The sequence below is a fragment of the Poecile atricapillus genome, chromosome 6 (genome assembly GCF_030490865.1).
Source record: "Poecile atricapillus isolate bPoeAtr1 chromosome 6, bPoeAtr1.hap1, whole genome shotgun sequence".
Classification (NCBI taxonomy): Eukaryota; Metazoa; Chordata; class Aves; order Passeriformes; family Paridae; genus Poecile; species Poecile atricapillus.
The window spans coordinates 9,095,596-9,110,565 of NC_081254.1; the positions used below are offsets into that span (position 1 = coordinate 9,095,596).

Genomic DNA, 14,970 nt, shown 5'->3' on the forward strand with positions numbered 1-14,970 from the left:
AGTCTTTACAAACCCAATAAAAAATAAAATCAAACAGAGCCAGTGGTAGTGCTGTGCCTTTGTGCAGATCTGTGGGCATCAAAAAGGAAATAATGCTGTTCAAAACTGGTTGTTCAGGAGTAACCCCAGATACCAACACAGGAACACAGGTCAGTTCCCAGTCATTTGCTGCCTTAAAGTAATTTTAAGTGTAGCAAATGTAATCAGACTGAATAGGTGTGTTCTTTCTGACTCCAGCAGGTACATTTCCCATCCCCTCTAGACCAATATACAACTTACACCTACCCCACACTTCAGCATTGCACTAGCACTTGTCAACTTAAAAAACCTCAAACCCCTCCCAAAACCCTAATTTGATCCCATGTAAAATCCTATTCTTGTATACACAAAACTTTTTCACCTATATTACTTTTTAATGGTATGGAGGACTAGCAAACGAAGTCAAACACCAAGTTTATAATTTTCAGCTGGGGTTTACTTATGCTCTAGTAGAAAACAAGATACTGAGCAGCCACAGTACCAGAGGCAATACTGATGCAACATTACATTACAGAACTTCATTTTAGAGAGGAGCACATTGCTTTTAAATAAAGTAATTTCATCCCCAGTTCTTACAACATTCAGAAGAAAGCTACTGCAATAGGTATCAATAAATAGATCTGCTGATTATTACCCACAGTGGGTTAAATCCCCAAAGTACAGGGCACACCCAGTTTTCAAACCCAGTTTTGAGTTTTAGGTGGCCAATGCTTGATCATGACAAACCTTCCACGTGCTAGGTGCAAGCAGCAAGGCAGTTACCAAGGGCAGATGATTCCATAAGAAATGCAATTTGCCTCACTGGTAACTTTGCTTCATTGCTAACAGTGAAGCTGTGACAGTGAGTCAGGTGTCTCAGTATGATACTTAGCACCTGATCGCACCTGGGGCACAGATACACAGTATTGTGTTTGCCTGCCCCTCCCTTTTACTAGGAGCACTATAATAGCTCATTCAGAGCTACACTGATGTCACAGCAGCTGTTACAGTGCCTGGCTAAACAAGAAAGACTGCAGACTTGTAGTAAGTCATTGTTTGAAAAACTCTTTGGAAATTTTAGTACTTAAGTTTTTAGTTAAGATAGGCTAAAGCATTCCCCGTATCACATTAATCCGAGACACCAATTCCTTACAAAACAAAAATAAGGCTTTACTAGTATTGCTAGTAACAAAATATTTAGTTTGTCTAGCGGGTTTTTCCCACATACATAGTCTATGCACTAGCTTCTGATTTTTAATGCAGTTACTGGCAGGTTCCCCTTTTTCTACACCAAGGTAACCAACTAGCAGCAGCAATTACAAATCTCTTGGCCTGTAAAAGCCTGTATCAAGTTACTACATGCAAATGAAAACGAATTAGGTCCCTACTTTGTCTTGAAATTGCAACCTTTCATTGGTGTTAGCAGGAAGGAGTCAGCCATCACAATCTTCTCCCCCCCGCATTCAGTTAAATAACTTACCTGTATGAGTTCAAAAAATCTTTCCTCCTCAGTGCTTTGCTATTAAATGATTCCATTAAGCAAAGGCTCCAATAATTCTGGAGATTAAGCACTTTGCAGAGAACAGTAGTAACACCCCAAATGGTATTGATCTCTCACCATACTGCTTGTTAACAAAAGCTAGGTCTAACACTTTCAGCTATTCATGGACACAATAAACATCTGATGAACTGGACAGACATCACCATCTCCACTGCTTTTAGTGTCCAGATTCAGCAGCTGTAAGACATGGCTCCTACAAACCTCACTGTTTATAGAGTTCATATCAGTGCTTTCACACACCTGATTTAGAAATTTAAATACTTTCAATACTACTCCCCACTGTGCTGCAAGCCTTGGCCCCTAATCGACAAGGAAAGTAGCACTTCAGTTCCTAGAGCAAATAAAATATAGGCCAGATGTACACCACATCCCTACTGCTGTGTCTGAAGTCAAGAATAGAAGTAGTGATTGGAAACTAACACACAATCCACCATTAGTACACACCTTTGAAATTTATTTGAACTTTTGACAATACTCTCACCTGTTCAGTTAAATGCCAGGGAGCTTTAAAAAGCCTCTGCTTTAATTATAGGAAAGTCTGTAGCCATGTGGCATCTCAGTTTGATTACAGTTCCTAGGAATTCACATGCAAACACCTCAGTAAATTCTTGGGCCTCCAAGATAAGAAAAACAGAGCAAGGAACTTTTCTCAAATAATGATTTGCAGCTACCTTCAAAAACTCAAAACATCAGTTTGGCCATCTACACTCTTGTAAATTGCTGTTCTTCAGCATATGTCACAGTTGATGTCCTTTGGCACATCAATTGCCATGCTCAAGTAAAATTATAACTGACATGACACAAACAAACTTAAGAATTTCCTATCATAGCAGGAACAACCATTTAGAAATTTGAATTGGCAGTTTTTTCAGCCAAGTGGTACCTTTTCAGTGCATTCCAAAGAAAACAAGTCCTTCTGTAGAGCAGCCGTGGCCTAGAAATAAATTCAGTCCTTCACTGGGATTAAAGCTTTATTTATAGAAAGTTGACTGCATTAATTGCAGTAATATTTGCATTGTATTTGAACACAGCACTAACAGGTTAATATTTACACTTAGATAACACTTAAAACAAACTGAATACAACCAGCCTTAAGAGCAAAAAGACAGACATACAAATTACTGACTTAAGAGTAAAAGTAATCATAATTATTTCACTCTGGATGATTTAGTCCAAAAGTCTAGCTATTTCTTAATCAGATTAGCAGGAAGAGTGGATTTGTCCAAGTCATCAAAATATGGATGGTTCAAGGCCATTTTGCCAGAAATCCTTTTTGCAGGATCATAAATTAACATTTTCTGGAAGAAAAAAGAAACACATTTACTTCCTCATGAAATTTGAACTCAAATCATGTTAAACAGATAGATATTTAACCATAATAACAATAATAATGAAGACATTTTTCCCTTTGTTCTGTGCTCTCTTAGTTGGAGAGATTATTTCCCCTATCAGTCAGTAGCAGTGCATAACATCTCAGAAAATGAAGAATCTCATTTACCCCCTTGCTCAATAACCAAGCCCTTGCCTGTGTGTGGGTACCAGATCCAGTAAACTAAATCCAGAACCAGGCTCCAAGCAGCAATAATTGTCTCATTTTTTACTGAGGGAAATTAATAACTTTAAGCTGTTAAAACCCTAAATGTTTACAAGGGCAAGTGGTCTTACACTTGTTTTGTTACTGACATTGAACAAAGTGATGTCAAATGGCTTCTACTCAGATTGGTGACTTTAAAATTAAAATAAGAGAATGCTCACAGTTTCAAAATCCAAATTGGAAAGTAGATGACAACAGGTAGAACTGAGGAAAACAGATAAAACTTGAGCCTCTTTGCAATAAAATACTTCAATTGAATACATCAATAAAGGTGATGAGAGCAAAAAGAGGGGGTGTAGCAGCCATTAAAATAAGCCCCAGAAGATTCTAAAACAGGAGGAAATTTGATTTCTAGCCATTTAAAAAAAGCATCTGTAGCTTATATCATACAAGGGCCAAAAAAGGAATGAAGCATTCAGCAGTTTTGTACTGGACCCAAAACAAGCAAAGCCTTTTTATTTCTCCTTACTAAAGAACAGACCATTTCAAATTCAAAATAATCAGGATTCCACCAGCTGCCTCTCCCCTGTCTGCACAACAAATACGTCTTCCAGAATGAAACTTAACCAGTATTACTCTGCCCAGTTATTCAGTCTTGACATTTAGCTATCATTACACTTCATTCTACAGGGAGTCTTCCAAGCTGATTTCAACTACTGAATTTGCATTTATATTCGCTGAACTTCTGCCAAATACAATGCTGCCTCTAGATTTAACCTTCCATGTCCAGTTTTACTTTGTGGCAGGTTCCCATTAACTCTACCCAGAACAGCGTCCTATAGTTAACTCTGATACCAAAGGTTCTCTCAAAATTGACTCAAAGAGGGAAATTTCTCTGAAAAAGGGATGCTGTGACACTGAGACTACTAGCACTACAACTAATAGAGTAAGTGAAGGAAACTTCTCTGAGCAGTCTGGAACATTAGTGTTTCCTGGCATCTAATGTCCTGATAATTCAAAGTTTTTGAGCACAGCCATCAAGTGCTTTGGAATGCTGGCCATAAAAGTAATTTAGCTTATAAAGGTCTTAAGCTCACAACCTCACTCATGCAATTTAATTACACATTCTTGTGGTAAGATATTTTCAAAGACAGCTCCTTTACGTACTGATTCCATCTGCAATACTCTAGAAAAAAATTAAACATTAAAACATTTTCACTGACATATCTGAGCTTGTGCTACAGAACAAGCTATTCTGTTTCGTTGCCTTTAAAATTATATTGCAGGTTTAAAAGTGCCCTAGGAAACTTAAAGGGATTCCAGTCAGGAATACAACTGTCACCAGGCACTAATAGGAAACTAATAATGTCAACACTGATTAAGGCAGAACTGTACAAGACTTTAGAGAATTTAATATGCTTTGAGACTAAAATGATGTTAACACCATGAAGAACTAGTACTTTTTTTAGTTGCCTTTATTAGCAGCAGCCCCAACCACTGGCTTCACACAGTGAAGCCCCACCTAAGCTCAGATGAGCCCTTGGCAAGTCCTTTTCATACAGCTGTTTCAACAAGATTCTACTGCCTGTTCCATTGATTTTAGTTTGTAAACACAGTCAGCAACAATTCTATTTCAAACTGATTTAAGAAAGATGCTGTCATGGGTCTTATCTTTGTAAGACAACTACGCTGCAAGGATCAGAGCTATCCAGGACAACTACATGTTCAACAAGCGTTCAGGCTGTCAGTGTGAACTGAGGCTCGTTCCCCCAAGAAAAAACTGTGAGAAATTGTGATCATTTGAGCTTTTTGGGTAACACTGCTTCATGAAGCATATTCTGCTCTATTACCAGTATGGGTAATGAACTGCTTTGTGACTGCTTATAGCCATGAGCCAGGTACACAGGTACTGCTGTACAAAGGGGTTCTGAAGTGCCAGCTTGTCTTGCGACACACAGAGCACCCAACCCACACCCCCCAAATGTAGGTCTGCACTATACAAATGCAGCTTTAGAACACCCAAAGGACAACCAAAGTACATTATGATACCTCAGGACATCTAAAATGTGACCGAAATTGGCCCACAGTGGCAGCACATGAGCTGGAAGAGCACTTGGAAAGACTGATGAAGAGCTCGCCAATTACAGCCTGGTATAGTAGTTTAACTGCCTAGCCACAGAAAGGAAACTCACACTAGACACAAAAGATAGCAGTTAAAAGTTAATACACCACAGCCAAAAATATTTAACTCCAAATTTAAGGGCAATTGAGACAGACACTACAGAGAGACTTGACCTAAGTTTCTTGTCTCAGCTAATCTACATTCAGCTGTTTCTAGCCTTGTTTATTCAGTTAAGACCATCATGAAAGCTTATTGAAGATGAGCCCACCAAGATTAATCCACACGCTACCATAAAATAAACATTTCCAACTGGTTCAGCAATTATAAAGCCACATCACAATTGGTGCCAGCAGCAGAAAGGTGACAGCTACTTTATGGGCAGAAGCCTTCACTTACACCTCTAAGTAAAGACTTATTCTCACATTCAAGTTTTACCTTTTTTATTATAAAAAACTGAGGCATAACTGCTTCATGTGAAAAATAGTCTGGTATTATTTGTGAAAGAAGTTAATGTCATACAAGGTGTCAGTTCTACAAGAATGAAGGCTCGTATCACTGCTGATAGCTTGAAGATCTCCATATTTTCCTTCTAGCCATGACTGTAAGTACAGCTTTGTGTATTCTGGAGTATTCCAAACAGCCCACTCAGTTTCTTAATCAGCAGTTTAGGACAGACTACTTACAGCCAGCAGATCAAGTCCATCTTTATCCAAGTTTTTGACATGTGTTTCAAGGCTGACAGGTTTCCATTTTGGGAATGTGTTTTTATAGTCTTGCAGGGATTCAACCTCAGGCCACACCTCATTGTTGGGGGTCCCTAAAGCTCTGTGCAAATGTAAGCAAAATATTAAGCAGTTTATGTGAAATCTTTTATGTGCTATTACACTTTTAACTACACACAACTGTTGTGTGATGCCACACAACAAGGAAAGGTTCAGCTTTACATACCTGAAGATTCTGAAGATCTGGTCAATCTCAGAATCCCCATGGAAAAGTGGCTTTTTAGTTGCCAACTCAGCAAATATGGTCCCTATGCTCCAGATATCTACAGGAGTAGAGTAACGAGCAGATCCCAGCAACACCTCTGGAGACCTGTACCACAGTGTCACTACCTGTGGAACAAGGAAAGGTTAAATTTGTGGAATCAAGTCCTTTAATTGACTGCAAAAAACTATGGCTTGCTATTAAGCAGCATTCATATTTTTTTTCTAAAAATAGCCAGTACTAGAAGTTTCAGTGAAAGTGTAATACTAGTTTCAAATTTCATTTGTAGACAAACCAATTCCATTGCAGTAGCTTCTACTACAAGAAAAGCAGCTGTCTGCAGGATTTCCCTAAGAGCAGGAATCCTTTGGCACCCAGACACAAAACCCCTCAAACCTGAGTGCTTTGCAAAGCAAAAACATCTTTATGAGACAGTGAGCAACATGTTTGAATCCCATCTGACTCACTGTGAGTGGGAGTCATAAAATGCTTTGGAACCATAGAGCAAAACCACAGTTAAAGAGGTGGAAAACTGTTTTGGAAAATTAAACATAACTTTTTCATAGTTTTCATAGTTTTGTTAGCTTATGGCTTAAAAAAACTGATTCTTTTTAGCTGTTTCAGAATCAGCTCTTAGCAGGAAGCAAGTAGGCACTACCCAAACCACCAGAAGTATGCCCCAACTCACTTCATGAGTATAAACCCGCACTGGAATTCCAAAGGCTCGGGCCAATCCGAAGTCCGCCAGTTTAATCACCCCCTTGTCATCTATCAGGAGGTTCTGAGGTTTCAAGTCTCTGTGCAGAACTCTTCTTGAGTGGCAGAAAACTATACCTTGCAAAATTTGGTACAGATAACTCTAGAAAGGATGAGGTAGGAAGAAAAAGAAAGGAGTTACATTTAGTACATGTCCAGCAACACAAAGGTGCTCCCTTCATTAGCTCTCCCCACAGCAGCAGGAAATGGAGATCCAAAGCATTGCAGATATTGAGTCAATATCAATGAAAAAGCTACACAAATTAATTCTGAAGATTAGTTTTAAGACAGTTTAATCTAAGTAACTAAAAGATTTTCAAGTGGCATTTGAAAGCACAATTCACATTCATCTTATTATCTACAGCTGGTTATTTAACCTTCCATATCCCTTCAAGGAGTTAATTATACTGAAAATAAGAGCTGCTTATAGCTTAGTAGGTCATCTTTAAATTAAATTCCATTTTAGGATAAGAAATTGTCCTCATTACCTTAACACGTGAACGCTCCAAATACTGGCCAGATGGAATACTATCCAAATATTTCTTGAGATCCATGGAAAGAAATTCAAAGACGAGGTACAGTCTTGAATCCTGCATGAGAACATCCTGAAGACTAAAAATTGAGTATAAAATTACTTCCACTGCAAAATGCATGAACTCACATTTCCTCTCTCAACAGGGATATAAGCTGGTATGTCCAGGTTCCTATTATGGAAGTCTTAAGTGGTCAAACAACAGACTTAGTGAGTTATACTGGAAAATCAAGTTTATCTGAAAGTATCAAACTGAGATGAACTCCTATATGCTTGCTCTTAAACTTATGTTCTCTCAAATCAGACATAGGAGTGTGAAGAAAAAATACTGTTGCCATTAAAAAAAAAATCCCACCTGTGGGTGTTGATGCCTAACTTCTCTTTGAAGCTGGCCTGTCACAGCAGAGCCTGAATTACTAGGAGGGCTTAAGGGAATATTTAATAGGAAACTAATAGATACAGCAGGATTTTCACACATTTTTAAGTATCTTCTTCATCCTTTTTAGAGTGTAGGGGTTCCTAAACCCAAGCATACATACATTGAGACATTACTTGGCTGAGTGTCTCAATATAGGAAGTTGGCCAGCTTTAAGGCACAGTAAAGATAAAGTATTTTGCTGAATCAAAGAGCATGCAGATTTGTTGCAGGGAAGACAATAGCTGCAATCATTTTTACATGTCACTGGCAGAAGTTTCACTCATAGTTCAGGTGTGCTAGCTATGACAGCATCAAAACACATGTGAATTCCTGCTACAGAACAGCAGGGAGGAACACCAGAACACTGAAGTCAAATGGTCTATTGCAAGGTGGTAAATAAACTTCTGAAACTACCTAAAATAACAGCTTCAGCCAGTTTTCATGAGGTATGCTGCCTCCATTCTCACAATAACCTCTCTGAAAAGAATTTGCAGAAGTTTTTAAATTAACAAAAATTTGATAGATTCCTAGAATGAAAAGAGGCAGCATGAGAAAGGCTTAATTAGAAAACTGGCATAAATATGGAATTTAAACTATTTTCTGCAAAGCAGACACTGTATTAAGCAGAGAGGTTCTCACTTCATTAGATGAGTGGAAAAATAATTTATGATCTGATGGGACCTAGTGCCCTTGCAAGAGTTTAGCTAAATACCAGTATATGCATACCAGACTATATTGGGATGATTCAGCTCTTTTAATAAAGAAATTTCTCGGATAGCAGTACTTGGAACACCTTCCTCCTCACTTTCTAGACGTATTTTCTTCATTGCAACCACTTGGCCTGTGGTTTTGTGACGACCTTTATACACAACACCATAGGTACCTGAACAAAAAGACAGGGAAACAAATATAGGAAGTACCAGCTTCAGGTACAAAAAAAGTTAATTGCAAACACGAACTGCTAACATAGGAAAAGTCCTTACAAATGAAGTATTGGTTTAGGTTACCAGCTACTACTTAGGTGTGGAGTTTAACTGAGCAGTATTTTTCTTTGTTTAAAGCATGCCACCCATGAAGTGTAGCATTTCTTAGAACAGGGTATTTAAAAGCCTAAGTGTGAAAGGTGATTTCCAAACTACATTTGGAAGATGTAGTTATAAAATCAGATATTATTTGAGTTTCAAGTTGATTAACTTTTAGGCAGGATCATTATAAAGGATTATGATTTTGCCATTGATACACCATATTAAAATGCTAAGAGTTTAGCTGCAAATGGAAGTAGTGGTCCTTCTGCAGTCTGAGATCCAGTCATCCTGGGTGTGAGCTGTAGAAATACTCTGGCACAATCCTCAGTGCAGGAGAGAGACTAGTGCTGTTGGTCTCAGCAGAAGCTGAAATTGGAACCAATAGTAAATCTCAAATCAATCCATCTTAATCGTCAGTGTTCACAGAAGCAGAACCCTCAAACCAAGACAGTGTAAGCCTTTTCTTTTTACCCTTCTTGAAGCATTAATCCTTGTCATGAAGCCCAAACTAGTTTATTCCGAAAAGATTCACACGCAAGGCTTTGGTTACAAAGATTTGTTGCAAGAACCAAGCACACCTTTTGCTATTGCCTCAGAGCAGCGTACTTCAAATTTTCAAGTCTACTAAAGGCTAGAGCCTTATGTAATACGTTATAAAACATACTGACTTATACAGTTAACACAGGCTGGATTTCCAGTAACAGAGGGGTTGTGACTAACACATGCATTGAAGCCATCTTCTTCGTAAGCTGTCTTCTTTATGCCTCAATGTAAAATAATTGTTAAAAATTCACTTGTCCACGGAACTTTACCATCTTGCTTTCCCTTGACACCCACACTGCCCATATACAATGAGAGCACAACAATCCAGAAAATACTACTCCCTACCAGCAGCTCCAAGCAAAACACATTGCACAACTTGAGGGGCAACTGGTAAATTCATACTCAGAGAAATGGAGGAGCTTCCTAAACTGTAAGCTGGATTCTGGACCCAGAACGTATTTTTTCTCCCTTTTGGAGAAATGTTATACCATTAGCCATCAAAATGAAGGCAGACACTTTTCAACACTAGTCAGTTGTTTTAAAAAGACCATGTCACTTTCAAAAAAAGGGGCAGGTTGAAAGCTTTTACAGACATAAATAACTACCATAGTAATTAAGCCACTATTTAGCCACTTGGTTGAATCTCAGTGGTTCTTGCAACAGGCAGAGTACACAAAGCTTCTGGGACACTTCATAGCTCAAACTGTGGAGCATTTAAAAGCTCACTGCTCCCCATACTTACCTTCCCCAATTTTCTCTATTTTTGTGTAATCATCCATTGCTGTGGTTACCCTGAAATGGACAGGAAAAAAGAAACAGAATATGAAGGTGAACAGTTGTTGTTCTGAACACAGACAAGTCAATGAACCTAAGCCAAGTCTTTGCGAGCTATGCCTCACATAATTAAGATACAAAGTGAAGCACTTAACTGTTTTCATCAACAAAAACACAGAATACATTTATTCAGAATTCCAACTAGAAAAACTACACCCCAAATTATAAGTGGGCAATGATTCCAAGGACAAAAAAATAAAAATTTTAAAAACTTTGAAAAAAGGTCCTCCAGGGAACTGAAAAAAGCACATCCTACTCATCACTTTTACTTAACTACTCAAACAAGAGGAGTAAGCTAGAAACAGATAGGAATACCACTATATAAAAATCGGGGAACCGGGTGTTGGCCAAGCCAGGGAACGCTAGGAACACCCAGGATTATACCGGGCGAGCTCCCCGCACAGCCGGCGGGTCTGGCACCCCACTCCGGACCAGCACCAGCTTCGGGGAGGTTACGGATACCGAGCAGATCCGAGTTACCTACGGCTCCGGGAGGCTGCCAGCTCCGGCCAGGGCAGGCAGCGTCCGCTCGCCGCGCAGGCCCCGCTCGGTGCAGGCCAGTCCCTGCCCCACTCCCGCCCCCCCCACGAGGCGCTCCCCCGTTCCCTGCCCGGCTCTCCGAGGCGCTTCCCGCCGCAGACTGGGAAGGTTCGGGCGGCCGCGTTGTCCCCGCACGGGCTCGGGAGCGCGCACCCCTCTCCCCCGCCTCCCCCCTGCCTCTCACCAACGGCCCCACCGCGCGCCCCTCACCTGCGGAGCCGCTGCGCGCGCGCCGCACGAGCCGCCGCCGCACAGGCACGTCCGCCGCGCGAGCTGGGGGGCGGGGCCACCGCGCATTCGAACCGGCCGCCCGCCGCCCTCCGCCAATGGCGCCGCGCCGGGCCCGTTCAAAGCAACCAATCAGCATGCTCCGCGCCAAAGCGAGGCCCGAAGGGCGGCTTTTGGCTCCGCTAGGTAGAAAAAAAAAATAAAAAAAAAAAATAGAGAAATACTGCGCGGCCGGGCGTGGCAAGCTGAGGAGGCACCGCACGTCTCCTTGGTTCTCGGTCGGCGGGAGTAGACGCAGCCTGGCAAGACGGGTGGGTCGTTCCGCGTAGCCCAAAGCCGGTGACACGGACGCGCTGGGACGGCGCCACTGAGAGGACTGGTCATGATCCCAGAATCACGGAATGGGTCAGGCTGCAAGGGACACCCGTGGGTCACCCGGTCTCACCTCTCTACTCATGCAGGGCCGTCCCAGAGCATATGGCGCAGGATCGCGAGCAGACGGTTCTGCGAGTAAAACTCCACATCCTCTCTGTACAATCTCTCCCAGTGCTCGGTCACCGCACAGTAAAGTTCTTCCTCGTGTTCTGGTGGAACTCCTGGGCATGAGTTCCTGCCCATTTCCTTGTGCCATTGCTGGTCTCAAGGAGCCGCACTTGGTCCCTGCTCTGAGCCCTCCCTGTAGACAGGGATGATGTTCTCTCTCGGCTGTCTCTGCTCCAGGCTGAACAGCCCCGCTTCCTTCAGCCTTCCCTCCTCGGAGAGATGCTGCATTTGCTTGATCAACTTTATATCTCTTCACTGGACTCTGCGTACCACTGGAATAACACTTTGGGTTGGTGGCATAGTTTGGGGAGTGTAGTCATGTTTGGACCAGGCTAGGCGTTGGCTGCAGCTTCTCCTTTTAATCAAGTCTGTTAGATTTGAATGCCATGGCCGGCCAGAGCATAAATTCATTATTTCTGGCTGCATGGGTGCTGATCTGGGAAGTGCTGCTGTGGCCTTGGGAGCTGCTTTTAAGGCATATGCCTTAATAAAAGGTCATTGGGTAACTTAATTCCCTAGAAGCTGGGACATGTATCTGTAGGCAAATCAAAGTTCTGCATCTCTCCTCCCGGATTAAGAAAGATTAGTGCCTGTGCTATCCCAGCTTCTGAAAGAAGGGTCGGGGATGTAATTAGAGAGGCACCTGTTGGCCCTGCTCAGCACTGCCAGCTGCAACCTTCCTCCACTGATACCCAGGAAAGTGGTACTGTTGTACAGGAGATAACAAAAGGCCTGAGAAAATACCACTCCAAACAAATTTTGTTACTGAGAAACCAAAATGCTAAATAGATTAGCAAAGGACACTTACTTCTAGTTTTACAAGTATTTCCACCATGGATTCTGTGGTGCTGCTGACCCACTTTAGTACCAATTTATCATTAGCACTGACAGACCTGGACCAACAGCTCCTGTAAAAAACTACAGTCCCTGCAGGGGTGAGACACAGGCACCACTTCACACTGCTAATATTATTGCCTTTTTTAATTACTTCATTGCACTGGATTACAACATTCTTGAAGGATGGCTTTGCTGTTTGTCTTAAATGTAAGCAGGGCAGGATGCTGTGAACAAAAACATGTGTTTTAAATGCATGTTAAAGCATTTAAAGCATTTCTTTGGGACAGTGATTCTAGGAGTTATCCTTACTTCATGGCAAAGGCAAGAGGCAGCCCATCCAACTCCTTCCCCAAGTGTGTTTCAGGGATAAAGCCCCTCCACTTTCCCCTCCCTCCTGGGGAATTTTTACAGCATATGGTACACATAGGTCTCTGTTTACTTTGAATCCTATATCCCTACCACTGGCTGTTGATTTACCTGCCTAGAACAAGGCTTTTGTATATCTGGGAAATTCCATATGAGAACATGGCCTCACATCTTGTACAATTCATAGGAAAAGAGCCTGATGTGCTCTGCCTTGCACAGCAACAGAGAATTTCTACCCTGTGTGTGTAACAAGTCCAAAGCAGCCAGGACAGTCTGGGCTTAGGAATACCCATGGATCACCTGCACAGCTCAGACAGAGTGTGGGACACATCTCTCAGGCCTGGTTCTGCACTGGCAGCACTATCACTGTGCTCTGCAGCTTTGGGGGTGTTGTTTTCTATTGCTAGCACGGGGCTGGAGCTACTGCTGCCGGACTAGTCCTTGCCTAGGGACCTTAGGTACATGGCCAAAGTCCAACTTTCCCTCCAGAGGAAAAGAAAACCTGTTTTGGAAGTCCTAGACATATGGTAACACTAGTTAATTTACAGGGGTTGGTGGTGGTATCATAATTATTCAGTACTATAAATTTTTATAAGTTATATTAAAATATAGAGAGATTATATATAAAATATGCTGTGTCTGAGAGTACTGAATACTGATCTGAATTTTCTTGAAAGTGATGTCTTTTTTTCTAGCTTTAGTTTAAATATACACAAGTATTTCTTAGCTGGGCTCAGACTGTTCTTCCTGCTGGACACTAAATGTTCATAGAATGCTCACTGCATTTTCAAACTCTGAGAATACATCTTTTTCCATACATCCCATTGTGTCATGGACTTTGAGTGGGAAAGACCGGGAGGTACCAGAAGGAAAACTGGTTAAAGAGCAGCTCTCTTGCATAGGAAACTGACTTGTTTCACATGTGACAGGACTCGTCCATGAGCCAGCTGCACACAGTGCTGTGATCTGTTTGAGATCATTGGTTATCCCCTTAGTCAGCACCTAAGGTGAGAAGTTCAGCCTTTTCTGACACCTTTAGAAAAGGTCTGGAAGGTGGATGGCTTTGAAATCCATCTGATAGCTGTTGCATTGGAAGCCCAGCATCACTGCTCCTGCCTTTGTGTCAGCTCTTTTGCCTCAGGGCCCAGGCTGTCTTGGCTCAATCAAGTAAGCAGCTCAGGGCCATTATTTTGCTGTGGTCTCTGTGTTGGGTGGACTGGTAGCCGTGCCAACACCTCAGAGCAATGGACAGTGCAGTTGTATGCAGTGGTTTCCTCCAGGAGCAGCAGAGGCTGCTTTGCCCTCAGCCTGTGGCCCTCTCTTAGAAGTTACCTTGCTTAGGAAGCTGAGTACAGAGTAAGTATAGAGTCAGCATGGCATTAATTTGCCAAACATCAGTCTGACAGTTACCTTGCATTTTCCTCCCTCTTGTCTGCATACCCTTAGGATACCAATCATGTCTCCTTTCTCACTGGATAGTGTTTATCTTGCTTGATCATTGCTTTGGACACAGCAGGAGCTAATGATGCTACTTCAGACAAGTGATGCAAGTACATTTGCAGTGACTTTTGTGTTTGAAGAAATTTGCTGTTCTGCTTGAAGGAGCAGCAGTAAGCCTGCTGACAACTGAGTCACAGATGGATACATGTGGGATTCCCTAGGACTGCTGCTCCCCTGCTCCCCCAGCAAAACCTGGTGAAATGCAGAGCTGAGGGAAAACTCCAAGGCAAACAGCAAAAAAGTTTAGGTCTACCTTGACAACACAATGTTAATTACATTTTATTTATATAAATTACCAAAGGGCACATATATTAAAACCTCTTTGGCATCCCAGACTTCCACTTGCCTGAACTGCAGTACAATTTGTGCAAGGCACACAGGATCAGACCGACAATGCTGAGCTCGGATTATGGCATTACAGTTATATTCATGGCTGAGAACCCAGTGTAATGCTCTGAACAACTCCTTCTCTGCTGACAAGAGGGCAGCTGCAACAGTCAGTATCATCTTGTCTTTAGTATATTAATAATATTCTCCTCAGCAATAACTTCACTTTAAGGAAGAGAAAAAGCATGTTGTCTTTTACATAATGATGGGACTAAAAAGGTCAACTGGTTTGTGAATACTAA

The 14,970-nt window shown here is 41.7% G+C and overlaps 1 protein-coding gene across 1 annotated transcript; it reads right to left on the minus strand.

Moving 5' to 3' along the window:
• Positions 1-2,537: 2,537 nt before the first annotated feature.
• CDK1 (cyclin dependent kinase 1) lies at positions 2,538-11,175 on the minus strand. The gene is made up of 8 exons (XM_058841370.1): positions 11,078-11,175; positions 10,236-10,285; positions 8,652-8,808; positions 7,464-7,587; positions 6,908-7,078; positions 6,184-6,347; positions 5,919-6,060; positions 2,538-2,877 (listed from the first exon to the last, which is right to left on the minus strand). The coding sequence occupies exons 2-8, from the start codon at positions 10,270-10,272 to the stop codon at positions 2,764-2,766; spliced, it is 909 nt and encodes a 302-aa protein (XP_058697353.1). The 5' UTR covers positions 10,273-10,285; positions 11,078-11,175; the 3' UTR covers positions 2,538-2,763.
• Between the last annotated feature and the right edge of the window lie 3,795 nt (positions 11,176-14,970).